The sequence below is a fragment of the Crinia signifera genome, chromosome 12 (assembly GCF_055691185.1).
Source record: "Crinia signifera chromosome 12, ASM5569118v1, whole genome shotgun sequence".
Classification (NCBI taxonomy): Eukaryota; Metazoa; Chordata; class Amphibia; order Anura; family Myobatrachidae; genus Crinia; species Crinia signifera.
In genome coordinates, this window is record NC_139228.1 from 30,691,333 (window position 1) to 30,707,746 (window position 16,414).

At 42.8% G+C, this 16,414-nt stretch overlaps 1 protein-coding gene across 2 annotated transcripts in view; it reads right to left on the reverse strand.

Moving 5' to 3' along the window:
- Nucleotides 1–7,551: 7,551 nt before the first annotated feature.
- Nucleotides 7,552–16,414, reverse strand: part of MAP3K9 (mitogen-activated protein kinase kinase kinase 9) — a 44,339-nt gene continuing 35,476 nt past the window's right edge. The window contains exons 10-11 of one of the 2 annotated variants that reach the window (XM_083167437.1): nt 14,068–14,859; nt 7,552–12,958 (exon numbers count right to left, since the gene is read on the reverse strand). In XM_083167437.1, the coding sequence (XP_083023563.1) occupies nt 12,489–12,958; nt 14,068–14,859 (1,262 nt within the window). In that variant the 3' untranslated portion in view covers nt 7,552–12,488. Of the gene's footprint in view, nt 12,959–14,067; nt 14,863–16,414 lie in introns of both variants that reach the window. The other variant, XM_083167436.1, reaches the window with a different exon arrangement.

A 16,414-nucleotide genomic window follows, 5' to 3' on the forward strand; every position in this document is an offset into this window, starting at 1 on the left:
GTTTGTGGGCAGGACACGCCAGCATTTTCTTGTAGTTCCCAAGAAATCGCAGGTGGCATCTGGCCGTTGACGCCATCAGCGGCTTCGCTTGCCCCTTGGCCTTTGAAGCGCAGAGTAACTTTAGGCTCACTCAGCGGCTGCGAACAGGGAGAAATCCAATCGATGCTGAGTGATTGTAAATGGATTCCCCCATGTGTGCACGGCTGCAAAGGCATTTACAGCCGTAAATAGGGGAGGAGTTCCACACTGGCGGTGTGGCGTTTACCTGATCGCTGGTCTCCGAAGGTTCCCAGCCCAGCAATCAGGTCTGAATCAGGCCCATAGAGAGAGATCAGTGCCTGCTGGGAGTGTGGTGTGGGCAGAGCAGGAGAGATTCCACAGAAAATAATCATCGTGGGCATCGGAGACATTGCACATACAGACTCACACCTGTACATTCGGGGGAAGTGATGATACTAACATTAGCTTATAGGGGCAGATGTACTAAGCCTTGGAGAGAAAGTGGTACCACACAAAGAGACTCATTTCTCAAAAACAGCCGGTAACATTGGGATTGCTGTTTCTTTATCGCTGTCCACTTTAATGCTGCAAGGGGTCTGATTTACTAAGCCAAAGAGTATGACAGAGTGGCTAGAGAAACTTCTAACCAATCAGCTTGTCAGTTTTCAAGCACAGGCTGTAACATGACAGTTAGGAGCTGGTTGGTTGGTACCTGATCTCCGTCCACATTATCTATAGGTTTAAGATACACCTATGCCAAATGATGGCAAACCAGGTGCTAAATCTGACAACAGGCCCCCATACACTATGTGATCTGGGCCCGATTTCACCAGATTCTGGCAGATCAGGAAATCCCGGCGAAATCAGCCCAGATTGCATGTGTAGCACATCCGATGTGAGGTCCCGTGTGCACCAGTCTGGAGTCGGATGAATCCCCCCCCCCCCCCTCCTTGTGGCCGGATACCCTTAAGTGCCACTGACCAGTTCTAAGCTATACAAAGGACAAGTCTTTATGTTCTTCCCTCCCTGCTCTATGTTTGTTCTTGACAAAATGTTTTTTACTTTGGCAGTTACCTATAAATGGAATCCTATTTGGTCAAAACAAAATTTAAATCAAGATCGATTAATCACTGTAATTGCTGCAGCTTGAACAACACTCTTAAGAAAACACATAAATGACACTCATCTAGTTGGGTGGAAGAAAAATCCACCTTAATTAAAGCTATGATTAACACCCTATTACAGCATAAGGAAATGGTTCAGACAGAAAGCAATGATGTCAGTCATGCCCTCAGTCAGCCGCTGTGTATGGCTTTAAACAGCGTTAACAGAAGTACATTATTTCCACATAATTAATGTAATCTACAGGAACGACCACCAATTATTGCAGCTGCTTGTGGTTGCCACATGAAGAAAGTCAGGCGTGTAGGACAAATTAGGTTTTACGATGTCATGAGGTGTTTAAAAAAAAAAAAGTTTTTAAGATGGAATAATATGCTAAATAGAGATTTTGGCCAGGTCATGCAGGTTTTTGAATATCCCCTACCCTGCCGGGCCCGGACTGTCAAATATCCCACCAGTTGGCTCAGACCATTCCCCATTAAGGACAAAGTTAAAGGTCTGCATGCTTCCTGCATTCAAGGTACACACACTTACATTAATTGGGTAAAAACCACATGGCGAACTTACACCCTGTGGTTTGAGGTGTTGGAGTAGGATAAAAAAGGGTCCCAAAAGCCACGTTTAATGTATATCTACTGTGACATCAATGAGAACTGGACTGCTGTGAACATCTGTATGCAGGGGACAGCCTCTGAAGGATGTTATGAGTGATAAAAAATGAAAAACTTGTTCCTTTTACTGTTGCGCTAATGCTTGTGTCGACCCCGTCAACCTATTTCATGCATCAGCATAAGCCATGTCGTGTTAGGTTGAAACCAGTGTCTTCAAGCTCCAGCATCTGCCAGCTACTGTGCATGGATTGGTCCATGGCAAGAAAGCAGACCGCAATCAGTACGTTTGGCAGCAGCTGGTCTATTCATAACTAACAGAAAAAAGAAGTTCCAGATGCCAGTTGTAGGAGCTTGATGGTGGCAGCACATTGCCCACCTGATGCACAGTGAGTGGAGTCAGTTTTGGGAAGTTACTGACGGTTAGAGGATGGTGTAAGTAACTGCACCAAGCAATCAAAGATTTGATTGGTCCGCGAGCTGCATCCGGTCACGGCAACATTCTGAAGGAGGAGCTAGCTGAATCTGAATGGATTGCATCCTTTGTTGCCGAACAGAATGTAGTTATACTTGTGCGCCTCAAAGTGCAAAAAACAGATCTATGTCAGCAAGTTCCGATGGTGGAGAGATCTTTAGAGATCGATGTTTATGCAGGTATCTAGACTGCCTAAAGGATAATTCGGTCCAAACTTCTATTGTGAGGTCAATGATCCTTAGCAGTACACTTATAAAAAGAGAAGTACAGTATACGGTGCTTAGGTGTCTCCTTGGTCCGCATGATGCGACAACTCTCTTTTGCAAGATCTTACTGGATTATTGGGTGATTTCACAAATTAGTCTTCCAAAAACTCAACCAAAATACGTTAATTGCAACGTACATGTTTTAATTGTATAATGATGGATTGTACAGAAATACAGATGTTTCCTTGGAAACAAAAACAGATGTGTTCAAATAGTCTAAGCTAGAAATGCTTTTGGCCATAAAGCATTTAACACCTGTTTGAGTAGTTTTAATGGATTTATGCCCTTGTTTGAAAGTTTAAAGGACGCTTTAAAAGCTACAACTCCCAAAGCAGGACATTGCTGGCTGCTGTAGTCCCACAACAGTTAAGATGCCCATACACTATTTATTTATTTGCAGCATATTCCATTGCGCTTTAACACTAGGACGATTTACATGCGATTTGGGCTCTTTTTCATGCAATTGCGGTGATCAAATCAAGGGAAAAGCGTCCAAATTGCATGTGATTGACAGCAGGTCTGATGCGCAGCCCTCAGCATATTGCATCAGAGCCTACAAGTGACACTGGCTGCAGAAGCGATCTGTTGTTCACATCCGAGCTGGGCAGGCTTGTATGGCAGGTGAAAGGACCGCATAAGCTTTCCTGCTCCCCGGGAAGGTCAAAAGGGGTGTGTGTGTGTGTGTGTGTGTGTGAATTGCGTGCAACTTCTCCGAGGTGTACTGTATACCCAGCTTTAGAAAGCCTCAAAATCCATAACCCTGGGCTACAATCTTGTCTGCAATAGCAGTTGAAATGTGAGGTTCTGCAAGAAAAAACACAAGAGGACGTAGGAGTGTTTAACCATTTTATTTATGGTCTGCGTGTTCTAATATTCAGACCTGGCTTAGGGCAGCTCATCATATATAAGAAAGTTTCCAGTTGCACCAAGCCGGCTTGGTAATCTTCATTTTAATATTAACATACAAACCAAAATAAGAATGAATCTTATTAGCATCTGGCTCCAATTTAAATACTTTGACATACAATAATTTAATTTAAAAAAAAAAGAAAAAAAAAAAAGAAAAGAAAAAACATTTTGCAAGTAATAAACAGGATACACTCACAGTGGATGGGGAACGGTAATAAAAACAAAAACACCAAACAAAAAAAAAACAAGAAAAAAAAAAAAGAAAAAAAAAAAAACCAGTAGTATTTGCACAATCTTCACCCCTTCCTTACTGAAGAGGAACTACTTGTACAGTATGTGCATTCAATCTGTGGTTTTGAAAGTGTAAATAGATTTAAATTTGGCCTATGTAAAATATACACGGTAGGCCCAAGCTACATATGTTAGGTTTAAATGTAGATCATAACCTCAATAGAGTCTTTGTTTATCATAGAGTTCTGACAATTCATGACGTTCAGAAGTGGGATGCAAACTTATTACAGCGACAGATATACATGATACATTCTAGAGTTGCCCAATTAGAGACCCAGGCAATACCTACTGCCCTTGCCCGGACCCCAATACAAAAAAGGAAATATTTTGGTCAAAGCCATAAATTATGCACATTATTAGATGCATTAAGTTAAACCCGGGTCTCCAAGTAGAGATCAAAGGACCGCAGAGTATATAGCCATGTCTAAGGGATAACCTCATTTTCACCAAGTCTGCCCACAAGCCTATCTAGACAGCATATAAACAACCTAATTTAAGAAAAGCATGGACAGTACTGTTATGCCTACAGCATACGGTCAACCATTAAGAAATAAGTGTCTGGCAAAAGTAGACTTTTGGCCTTGTAATTATGCTGGTCTTCAAAGACCTTTTAGAAGATGATGACAGTTTAAAACTACAAGTATAGTCTTTTAGAAAGAGATCAGATGCATAGCTGTGTTCTTGTAATAAAATCTCATGGACATGCTTTAACTGGTGCTACACTAGTGTGACACGGACTAAAAACAAATGGACCTTTAAAAAGTTCTTCTTGCATGCCAGGTTTGCAGTATATGCCCTCAGTAGTTGATTTAAAACGACATATCCCAGCATACCCTGTTGAGCCACATCAATCAATGAAAGCTGCCCACAAGTGCCAAACATTGCCATAGAGAACTTCAGTTGAATTTTGAAAGCAGTCCAGCAAAAGGATATACTAAATACGGAACTGTAGAGGTGTAATATCGAACAGACAGACAGACATTGCAGACTCAGACAAGATGTCCGATATGCGGAAACAGTAACACAGAGAATACAAACACACATAACTATTATCACGCCACACCGACAATAAGAAACAGGAAATGGAGTGCAACTAGAAGTGCAATACTTGTAACGATCCCACAAGCAAGGATATGTTCAGGCCAGTGCGCATGTAATTCTCTGGTAAGGGGACACTTAAATAACAGGTGTCTTGGGTAGGGAGGATTAGCAGTTCCTGAACCACTTGCTGTTTTTTTGCTGAAAGAAACGGACTCATTTATTTTGTAATGAATACTCTAAACCAGTGGTTCCTAACCCTGGTCCTCAAGTACCCCCAACAGTGCACATTTTCCAGGTCACCCGGCAGGTGCACTCATTATTCAGACACATTTTAAAAGATCCACAGATGGAGCGAATTATTCTGCCTGTGATTCTCTGTGGGGACCTGGAAAACGTGCACTGTTGGGGGTACTTGAGGACCAGGGTTGGGAACCACTGCTCTAAACCATTCAGCCTGTTGTACATTGTTAAAGAGTTGTGTAATGCTTGATAGCTGCACGGTGAATATTTGTAGAGTGTAGCACCATACTACAGCAGTGCGGTTTCTATTACAGAGTACATAGTTGGTTTTCTCCAACAGAACAGTAACAGAAACAGTTACAATATGCTATAAACACCCCAAGAGTCATTATAGTAAAGTATAAATATAACCAAAGCATTCTATGTTGCTAAAGAAAATAATCTGCCATTTTATGGACCACTAATTCTAAATACTCCTATAAAAGAACCCTTACTATTGTTTATGATAAATGAACCCCAAACATCTCATGGAGCCTACACACTTATTGATGTGTATAGAGGAGCGTTGCTAGATACGCTCAGAACACAATGCTGCACAGCGATGTGCAAGCAATGTCCGCTGAGCAATCTGTCAGGGATAGCGTTCTCTGGTGAGAACATTGGCCCAGTCTGATTAATAACCAGCGGGAAATATCAGCACTCACCTATTCAATGCCGTTAACGGCAGGATTGAAGGGTGTCCGCTCAGACTTTGTAAAAGTCGGATCTGTTTTGTCGGAAACAGCCGCGGATTTTCTGACACTCGACAGACGGAACATTGAATTCCGGCTGTCTAGTTACAGTCTGAACAAAGTAAAATGGATTGCATATCCCCCCGATACCCCCTTTCCACTAACAAATATAACCAGTAATTTTGCACAGGGACGCGCATCGACCCAGGTTTTTTGCTAGTGAAAACACGTCCTTCTTCAAAATCCTGAGTTGACTGACCTGGCAATCCAACCGAGGTAATTACCTGGGTTGGATCCAGGATGCTCCGAAACATGAAAAGTGTTAACAAGCTGTGTCACACCCGGGTTGCAGCTGGATACAAAATCTCGGGTGCGACCCGGGTTGTGTGTTGGAAAAGGGGCATAAGTCTCCAATGAAAGTGTCTCATTTAAAAGGGAGCCCACAACATAATATTCAAGACAACATCTCAAAATCACCTACAAGCTGCGCAGCACATAAAATCATACGGTTATCATTTTGGCTAATTAGATGTATTTTCTAAAAGCTTTCAAAATCACGATTATGGCACATTTGGCAAGTATACGTGAGCCTTTGGCTTAGGGACTTAGAGTTTAGCAGACCTGGGCCAATACAACAGAGGGATATTTTGTATACTGGCATTTTAATAGTATATCTAGCAACCCAGAATTGTGTAATATACAATTCAAATACTGCATGTTATCTATGTGTTCATGCACTTACATACATATAAATAAACATGATGATTCTTGGACCCCAGGCTTACTGATGCTAGACGGTATTTCTACAAATGTAGACTTGGCTCAAACAGTAGTATACAGGTAAAAACACAATATACTGCAAAATGTATGTGAATATCTATATTCACCTTTCAGTGCCACTTTATGTTTAGTACAATTAAACCATTAAGTCATTTGCAATTTGTTTCTGAAAGAAAGTTGGAGAACTGCTCCAAATAAGGCAGCCTGCATCACCAAACTTGATTTTTTTTGTTATCCTCTGTGAAATGGAACTGGAAACAAATTATCTAATTTGTTTATTTACAGTTCCTTATATAGCGCAGCAGATTCTGTTGCGCTTTACAACTGATGACAACACTGAAAGAACAAACTGGGTAAAACAGACAGACCTAGAGGTTGGAGGGCCCTGCTGCAAGCTTACAATCTAATTAACACTATGCTGTACCGAAGACTGATGATCGATTTAGCTGGGTTTCTTCAAGACTTAATGGTTTTGAAGCCTTGGCATGAAAAAGTCCAAAACATATTTTAGGGTATTTCGGTACTTGTGTATTTTGGCGGCGCTCATCGCATCGCATACCATACCATACGGCATGCGATGGTATGCGATGCTATATCGTGCGATATTGTACAATGTCATACAATTTTAAAATTGTATGACATTGTATATGGCATACAATGCCCTACCATGTGATGTGATGAAACATTGTATAAGCACCCTAATGGGTGCTTACAATGGTAAATGCAACCCCACTATAAACGTGAACGCGAAGCGTGGCGAGCGCAGCGAGCCCGCGTGGGGCGGCGGTACGCGTCCTCCGACCTTTTCATACCCCCACTATCCACGTCTGCGTGGAGTTGAGAATAGAAAGTGTGGCGAGGGGACGCGGATACCTCTGAAGCCCGTGAAGGGACGCGGATATCTGTGAAGGTATCCGCGTCCCTTCGCGGGGCTCGCCTCGCTGCGCTCGCCACACTTTCTATTCTCAACTCCACGCCGACGTGGATAGTGGGGGTATGAAAAGGTCGGAGGACGCGTACCGCCACCCCTCGCTGCGCTCGCCACGCTTCGGGTTCACGTTTATAGTGGGGGGGGGGGGGGGGGGGGGTGGCGTGGGGGTGCATTTAACATTGTTAGCGCTTATTTATTTATTTTATTTATTTACAGTTTCTTATATAGCGCAGCAGATTCCGTTGCGCTTTACAATGTTTCATCACATAGGGGGGCAAAAATCGCATTGCATCGCATCGCATGCCATCAGGTGCATGGCATGCGATGCGATAAAAAAATCGCGATGGACATCGGGGGCGCAGCCAAAATACACAAGTACCGGTATTTCTTTTAATGGCCAGTCATTAAACCCATTCTTAAAAGATTATTTAAAATGGCTAATGACCATATATAATCATGGCCAGTTTATGGCACCAGTGTTGTTACCTATATGTTTATTAGGTGTGAAGATTACACTCGGAAAATGCAGTGATAGGGGCCCATGCTAAAGGGGTGTGGTCAGCAACCAGAATGTGTGTGGCCACCTACTTAAGAGACCTGGCTACCTGTAATCAAGTACATGGTGTGGGCCCCCTAAGACATAATACTGACAGTGCATGCATGACTGTATCTACAGTGGATGGCTGTTATTAATACAGTCCTATGTACATGCAGTGTAATGTAACGTGTATAATAATAAAGCATGTGATTGTTTTATTGTCTATTTCTACTACATTACAGCACTCTACAATACGGGATGCAGTCAAAATCCCGACGGTCAAAATACCGACAGCAATTGACAGACAGTCAAAATCCCGACATGGTCAAAATCCCGACATTTAAAATCCCGACATGGTCAAAATACCGACAAGGTCAAAATACCGACATTTAAAATCCCGACATATAGAATGTAGACAGGTGAAAAAGTCAACATGACTTTCGGGCGACAGGTCGCGAGGTCGACATGGGTTTTTCACTGTTTCTTGACCCGACATGTGCCGACAGGCGGTATTTCATGCCCTACCATCCACTAGGGCGTGGTGGGAGAATAAAATAGTGTGCCGAGCGTAGCGAGGCACCGTGCCCGAAGCATTGCGAGCGCAGCGAGCTATGCGAGGGGCTGCGGTTGACTTCCAACTGTGTCCATGTCGACTGTGTCGACATTCAGGTAAAAAAACTGTGAAAAGCCCATATCGACCTCGCGAGCTGTCGCCCGAAAGTCATGTTGACTTTTTCACCTGTCTACATTCTATATGTCGGTATTTTGAACTTGTCGGGATTTTAAATGTCGGTATTTTGACCTTGTCGGTATTTTGACCATGTCGGGATTTTAAATGTCGGGATTTTGACCATGTCGGGATTTTGACTTTCTGTCAATTGCTGTCGGTATTATGACCTTCGGGATTTTGACCGTCGGGATTTCATACCGAATCCCTACAATACATGTGATCATTAATCCCAGTACTGACTGGCCAGTATCTAAAACTCAGTGAATTAAGTGCCTGATTTTTTAACATTCGAAATAATGTAACTTTTCTCAGTTTCTTAGGTTGAATTTACATTCGACCTATTCAATTAAAAGGGACGATTGTTCGACGGTCAAAAAAAGCATTTCTGATGAAATTCCATTGACTGTTTTAGTCATGTTTCACGGATGCAGTTTAAACTGCATTGGTAAAACATGACTAAAAACCATCCAAAAACTACTGCAAGAAAATAGTAAAGCATGTAGCATTGCAGCACTAAACTGTAAGAGACCAGCGTTTACAGCACAACTGATTGAACAGTTCAGGGCAAATATTACTGGTGCTATTCGATATCGCACTAAACTGAATTGCCAGCTTCTGGAAAACACTATTTCATCTCCCTCTCTCAGGTTATCAAGAAAGAAATTACGAAGCTACTCTATCACAACCTTACTAGTGAGTTCATGAGTCACGTTGAAAAGGGGCAAAGTAAGAGAAAAGTTATAACAGGAAAGGAAAGATGCTTTCAACAACTTGGGATCTATCAAAGCTTGGAGAAAGAAATGTGTCTGGTTCAGACCTGATTACAGAGCTGATTTTTGGAGCCTTGCGATCAGGTATACTGCTCGCCGCCTTAGTGAAATCCCGCCCTGTGCAAGCCTGCAAATTGCTTAGCACCGGTTGTGAAAATTAGCCGAATAGCTGAAAATCCATTTGCAACCGCACACCAACGAATGATTTTCCCACTGTGTGCAGTCTGGCGTAGCCCAGGATTTACTCGGCGGTTGCAATAGAATCAGTCAGATCGTTGTCAGTGCCGACGTCACATGCCCTCCCCTCAAATGCCTGGGCATGGACTGTTACCACCCCAAAATGCAGCCTTTCAATCAAATTGCGTATGGCCATCGATCAATAAATAATAATAAAAAATAATAATAGCAGGACGGGTGCATGTATACTATGGGCCGAAGGTATACACTATCACCTGGCATGCGAATTCACAGCCATGTGATCAGGTCTGAGGCCCACTATTGGGTACGTGATCTCTTTCCAAGTTTTGATAAGTCTCCCCCACTGGCAGGTAGGCGGTACACTGCATTTCTAGGAGTTAACAAATGGTCAAAGAAAAAAAAAGTAACATGGCAGAATGACAGATAAAATGTTACATATACTAAATTGGCCAAGGTGGCATCCGATCATCCAGTCTACTGTATACGGTATACTGTCTTCTCCATGTTCTACTGCTAATGTTTCACTATAGAGATTGCAGGTCTGATTGATTGTATGCAGAGGTTAGCAATGTCTGTGGCTCAATGGGAAAGAGTCCATGTATATTTGGCAAGTAGTGTATGTTTTCTAGCATGAACAAGTATATGATTAATTGCTATAAAATCCAATATTAAAAAGTTTATATATATTGGGACTGTGAAAAAAAATTATAAATCGAAAATAATTTGAAAACTTAAAATACAGCCAAGAAATAGTTATGCAGTGTTCTGTTGGCAATTCATAGTAAAAATAATTAATTGTTTAAAAGAATTGGGCTTCGTCAGTGAGGTTTCCCAAAAAATGAAACTATTCTACTGTCCCGACCAGTGAATCTTTATACGAGAATTTGTGAATCATTTTATCCAACGGGGACTGAAAGCCAAGGAAGAAACTGTAATTCTTGGCAAATATCTTTTTTTCAAAAAGGTGCCCCCCCCCCCGGCCCTCCATGGGCATTACCACAGACCCACATACAAGTAATACCAACTTGCCTTGCAAATATATTCGGTAAAATAACCACATAACAGCAAAAGACAAAAACAAACAAAATATAAAACAAATAGACAAAGAAACTGACACAATGGGCGGTATTCAATGCCCCAGACGGCGAGCTATCGGGAGTATTCAACGCCGTCCCCTTCACTCGCTGTTTCCACCTCGCTGGTTCTTTCCAGCGAGGTGGAAACAGCAAGTCTGGTCATCAAAGCTGCGGGGTATGCCACAAAATGCAGCAGACTCGATGCATTTGCAGCAAACCTCGCATTTAAGGGGATCCTCACCGTCCTCTGACAGTGAGGATTTTGCTGGAACACTGAATACAGCGAGGGGGGTTGGACTACGATAATGGATTTCCTCACCAAAAATAAGCCATCCTTGCCATACAAATCCCCCTCGTCGAGGCATTGAATACACCTCAATGGCACAAAAAAACGAATCAGAATAACGTTCAGGAGAGAAAACCCTTTACTTAGGGCATAATGCTGATTAAAGTCTGTTGGCAAAAGGGGGAAAAAAAAACACCTCCGGAAACAAAGTATATTTGATGATCAATTATGGCTAATGTCAGTACCTAGCTTATTGTCCGCATTAGCCAAGTCGCTCTAAAAAGGACTCAACCTATGACATCTTATTGCCAGGAAGCATGTAACAGGTGGTTCGTGTGGATGAATCCCAAACCACCTCGTATGCCCTTCTGCTAATGCACCTCATTTAAAAGTAGAACAATGTCCAGGCATCTACATCACCCTGCCACAGACCCGACCACTAATCCCTATACTCTAGCAATTGGCGCTCACATAGGGCAAGACTGGCAATATTCAAGATGATCTTTTTAACAAATATATAATGCTGTGGAGACGTCATCCGAGCTTGATACAAAGGCTGTAATTTCACACTATCTTTATCCTCCAAACCGCAATGGATTGTGGTTCCAGTCATCAGTTTACGGTTTAAAAAAAGCTTCAAGGCAAATACATGGGGTCTGGAATTTCATTATTATGCTGTCCATGCATAAGGAATGTCATATAAAAATACATCAGAGGCCTGCTAACAGACAATGCTACACCGTTATCTGAATACTGCACATTAATTACTGTAATGCGAAGGAACAGGACGGACATGAGAGCAGAGTCCTCGCCAGTTCCCCGCCAGTCACAGGCATTTTCTTTAACACTCCAGTGTAGGTTCTATTACAGCATACAAGGGAACAGACTGGATGACCAGTGTATAAGACTTAATCGTTATGTTCTGTCCAGTGTTAATAATTAACGTGACCTGCTTAGAAATCTGCCACAAAAACAGAAAATATCTAAACCAAAACCAGTTTGCAAACATCAGATGGGATTTAAATGAATGATACTGCGGTCCTCAGGTGCAATTCACCGTAGTACAAAGACCAGTGGCTACACTAGCATTTGCAGGAAAGAAACCAAAACAACAGGAATGTATTTAAATTTAAGACAGCAAGACATTAATACTAATAAAAAAATAAAAAAAACAAAATGCTGATTTTGGATAATTGTTTTTGATCTAATAAGGTAATTCCCCACCACACCCCCCCTCCCTGAAAAAGGAAAATGAATAAGATCTAGGAATCCAGTACATCTAATAATGAGCTCTTACTGGATTAAAGACGTTTGAGAATATTACAGTATTGCCAAATATTCAAGAGATGAAAAGGCAGATAGGATAAACAGGGCAAGCAGCATAATGACTAATTATCATATTGCCTTTCAGCGATCTTGTGAATCCTCAAAGTGCATTCAGTGCAAGATATGTGGCTACGTCCCATTTCTGCCGACTGCAGGTAGACATGCCAATTTTAGGACCAGAACTCTTGTTTTTGTTCACAGGTTTTGTAGGTTTTGAGTTTGGTTCTGCATAGAGGAACAGTGCTATCTTGACTCTGACCTTCTACGTCTACGTCCAGTAATGTCCGTTCACCTGCAGGGTGCGCCACATGGACGGGAGTGAAGCCAGAGAACCCGGACCTCTCTTCCACAGTGCTCCCGCTGCTGCTACCGAAACAGGAGTCCATGTTGCTTGGAGTTTCAGCAAATGAGCTATTAGCAGGAGAGTCACTTTTGTTCCGGCTGGGCGACACAAACCACCACGAGTCGAGTCTCTGCCTGTTGGTGGAAGGTCGAGGTCTTGGAACAAACTCTAAAGTTTTGGGTCTTTCCAGTGTAGCATCTTGTTGAACATTCCAGCGTCGCGGAGTGGGAGGGAAAACTACATTGGGGTCGGGAAGACGGGGAACTTCTTTTTTGTCTTTATTTGGGGATACGATGCCTAAAGTAAAAAGACAGCAAATCATTTTCAGTTTTTTTTTTTTTTTTTTAAATCAATGACCTGAAAAATGTATTACATTATGGTGATTATTCTCATTAACCTCTTTCGACCTAAAATGTGATACTGAAGCTAATGTGCATATGATTAGATTTGGAGGGCACTGTGTGTACACTAAGCTAAAGACACTGTTTTCTACCACCAATCGGGAGCCCAGCATTTCCTGCTGCCAACCGGGAGCCCAGCATTTCCTGCCGCCAACCGGGGGCCCAGCATTTCCTGCCGCCAACCGGGAGCATAGTGAAATATAATATAAACTATACTTGTGCTATTGCATTGAAACTAAGAAATATCTGACCAGACAAATCTCCCTAACTTTTCAGAGTGGCCCACTCAAAACAGAACTTCATTCCCCCTGGTATATTAATGCACTATAAAGAATCTTTATTTGCCAAACCAGTTTAACTCCGGATTGAGCAATTTAAAAGTGCCTCTCTACAGATTTTGGACCTTATTTCGCAGAGTTGCGCGTGGATGTAATACCGCCCCGCCCTTCGCACGCCTCGATCCTCCGCAGGCATGCAAATGGATGTTTCACTCACACCCAGCATCTGCATATGTAAATCAAAAGGTCGACATGGGTTTTTCACTGGGTGTCAGCAGGCGGTATTTCATACTTTACAATCCACTAGGGCATAGAGGGAGAACAGAATAGTTTGTTGAGCATAGCAACGCACCGCGCTCGAAGCACAACGGTACACTTTGACCATGACGAAATTCGTGACCAAAATAAAAATAAAAAAGTGAAAAACGAATGTCGACCTTTTGACTGTTGACCTAGCCATTGTCGACCTAATGTCTCTCTACAACCTTTCTACAGGAAATAACCAGAGAGTAACCAATGTGCTGCATAGGTCAGGATATATAAGAACAGATTTACCAGGAAAACATTTACCACCTAAATATACTGAGCTCTGAATAATCAGAAGGATTGCAGTCCCATAGGGTCGGTCTGGACAACCATGTTATAAACTGAAATAGAATCCAAACACAGACACCACCACATAGAACCATGGCATGAAATCAGGATGAATGACTTTGGTGTAACCTACTTGATCCGGGATGGCTTGCTAAGCAATTTCCGGGCGACGTTCCATTAGCAATTACTTGGATCGCCTTAATGGCACCATCGGAAGGGGTCCTCCGGTGTCCTTGGTGGGCTCGGGAATGAAGAGTCACATGAGTTGGTGTAAGGGACTGGTTGGGATCCCGCTTAAAAGTTTCAACATGTACATTCACCAGAGGACTGCAGACAACGGGCGCTCGTTCTTCTACGGGAGTAGCGGGCATCTCGTACACTATGATCTCATCACTATCTGAGCGTATGAGCGAACGAGTGGAGTTACATTCAGAAATGGAAGACAGGGACTGCATTGTAACCGATGTTGTTGGCTCAGCGGGATGAGATGGGGAGTCCTCTTTCCGAAAAAGCTTTTTAGAAGGTGGGCTGGTGCTTCTCCTGGGACGGGCGGCACGTTGGAAGAGGCTTTCTTTCTTCTTTTTCTCCTCCTTCGGCTCAGGTTCATCCTGACCTAACTGGCATTTGCTCGCTTCTAGAAAGTCGAAGCCTAGCCCAACGGTAGCTAGGAGAGCTCCGCAGCCCAAGAAAACCATCGAACACCTCTTGTGCTGAGAGCCACGCTTGAGGCTATTGGTGGGAGTAAGCTGCGGGGTGCTAGTAGCAGAGTTCACTGGGGTGGGATTGTCACTGGTATCGCTGAATGGTCCCTCCAAATCTTCTCCTTTATGGAATGGTATGCAGAGGTAGGATTTGTTTGGGGTGGGTGTTTGGGATTCTTTGAGATCCACCTGATTCGCAGAGGGGTCAGCAGCATTCTCCGCCTCTGCTGAAAAACAGCGAAACACATTTCATTCACAATTCCCGCAAGTCAAAATAAAAATACATTAATAACTGGATCGGGGCCATACATACATACATACCTACTTTGCATAAGTCCTTAGCATAAATTGTATTACTTTCTCTACTCCCCACACCCTTTCTGACAATCATTAGACACGTGCCATGTTTAAAGATTAAAAGTTGGCGATATTCCAATAGGAATACTTTACAATATTACCTAACCTGTTATATGGTTTTGGAGTTCATTATTTTGGCTCGCCTTAGACATCACTGTGAGATAACACTCAAAACTCTCCCCCCGCTTCCAAGCCCTGGTTGCGGGGAACAATACCTGAAGCTTCTGAAGGTGTTTGTAGCCTTCAGAATCCCAGACAGCTGCAACTGCTTATTCTAATATAACGCTAACATGATTTACGCTGTAATGCGGAGCTGGATAAGTCTCAGGAGCCAGGGAGTAAGTATCACAAGTGGCACCTAATGATGGCAAACTAATTTTGTTGATGTAAATGGAGGACATCTTTCCACACTCATTAAAATATCCTGCTGGCCATAAGACTAAAGTTAAAACTTAAAATCAACAGAATCAGGGGGAAAAAAAAAAACACTTGATCACACCATAGACCCCGTAAACACTGATGACTCAGGGATCCCTCTTCGTAGCAGTGGGGGATTTATAGGTCCAGCAATGTAGCAAATTAGATATCAGAAGTAATATTATAGACATCGATAGACCCTTTTAGATACATCAAAAACATCATACGGTTTATTACCGTCATCTAATAGAGACAGCTTGCCAGATCATATACAGACAGTTAGGCGCACGTATCATCTAGAGCAGAAGACATGTGTGTTCTAGAACGTGGGACGCATTGCTTCCGCACCAGGCCAGAACCGGGAGTTCCCTGTGCACCAGGGTAGTTTTGGCATTAGCCAAAGCCAGAAGTAACCATCTGGAAAGCCAAGTGTTACAACCTTAAAACCCATACTGTTAGGGTGCCTTGAGGACCAAGTCTGGGAACCCCTAAATTATACAATTTAGAGGAGGCAATCGAGATGCTAATGCAATGTGATGTATTGAGCCTGTAGAAGTGAAAGTGGAAGGTGATAACACACCAGCCAATCAGCTGTGTGCGAAAAACGACAGTTGGGAGTTGATTGTGCGTCATCACCTCCCACTTTATCATTTGACTGGGCGTGATTCAACTGCCCCTATATGTATTCACTCTTTGGACACTACGGTCAGTATTCAATTAGCTGCAGTAATTTACTGCAGCCAATTGATTTGCATGGGGATATTCAATTAGCCCTGATACCGGAGACTTATTGAGGATTATGCTTTGGTTGCCGCAGCTCTTCAACAAATGCAGTAGGTAAGAGAAGTAGCTGGGTGAGGGTAAGGCCAGATGAGGATGCTGCAGTAGTCAAGGTGGGGGATATTTAGAGAAAGATTAAGGGGGGTATTCAATCCCGTGTCACGACTGTCAGTCTGTCCCGACAGCTGTGACTGGCCTGTTTTCGTTTTGCTTGACTGCAAGCAA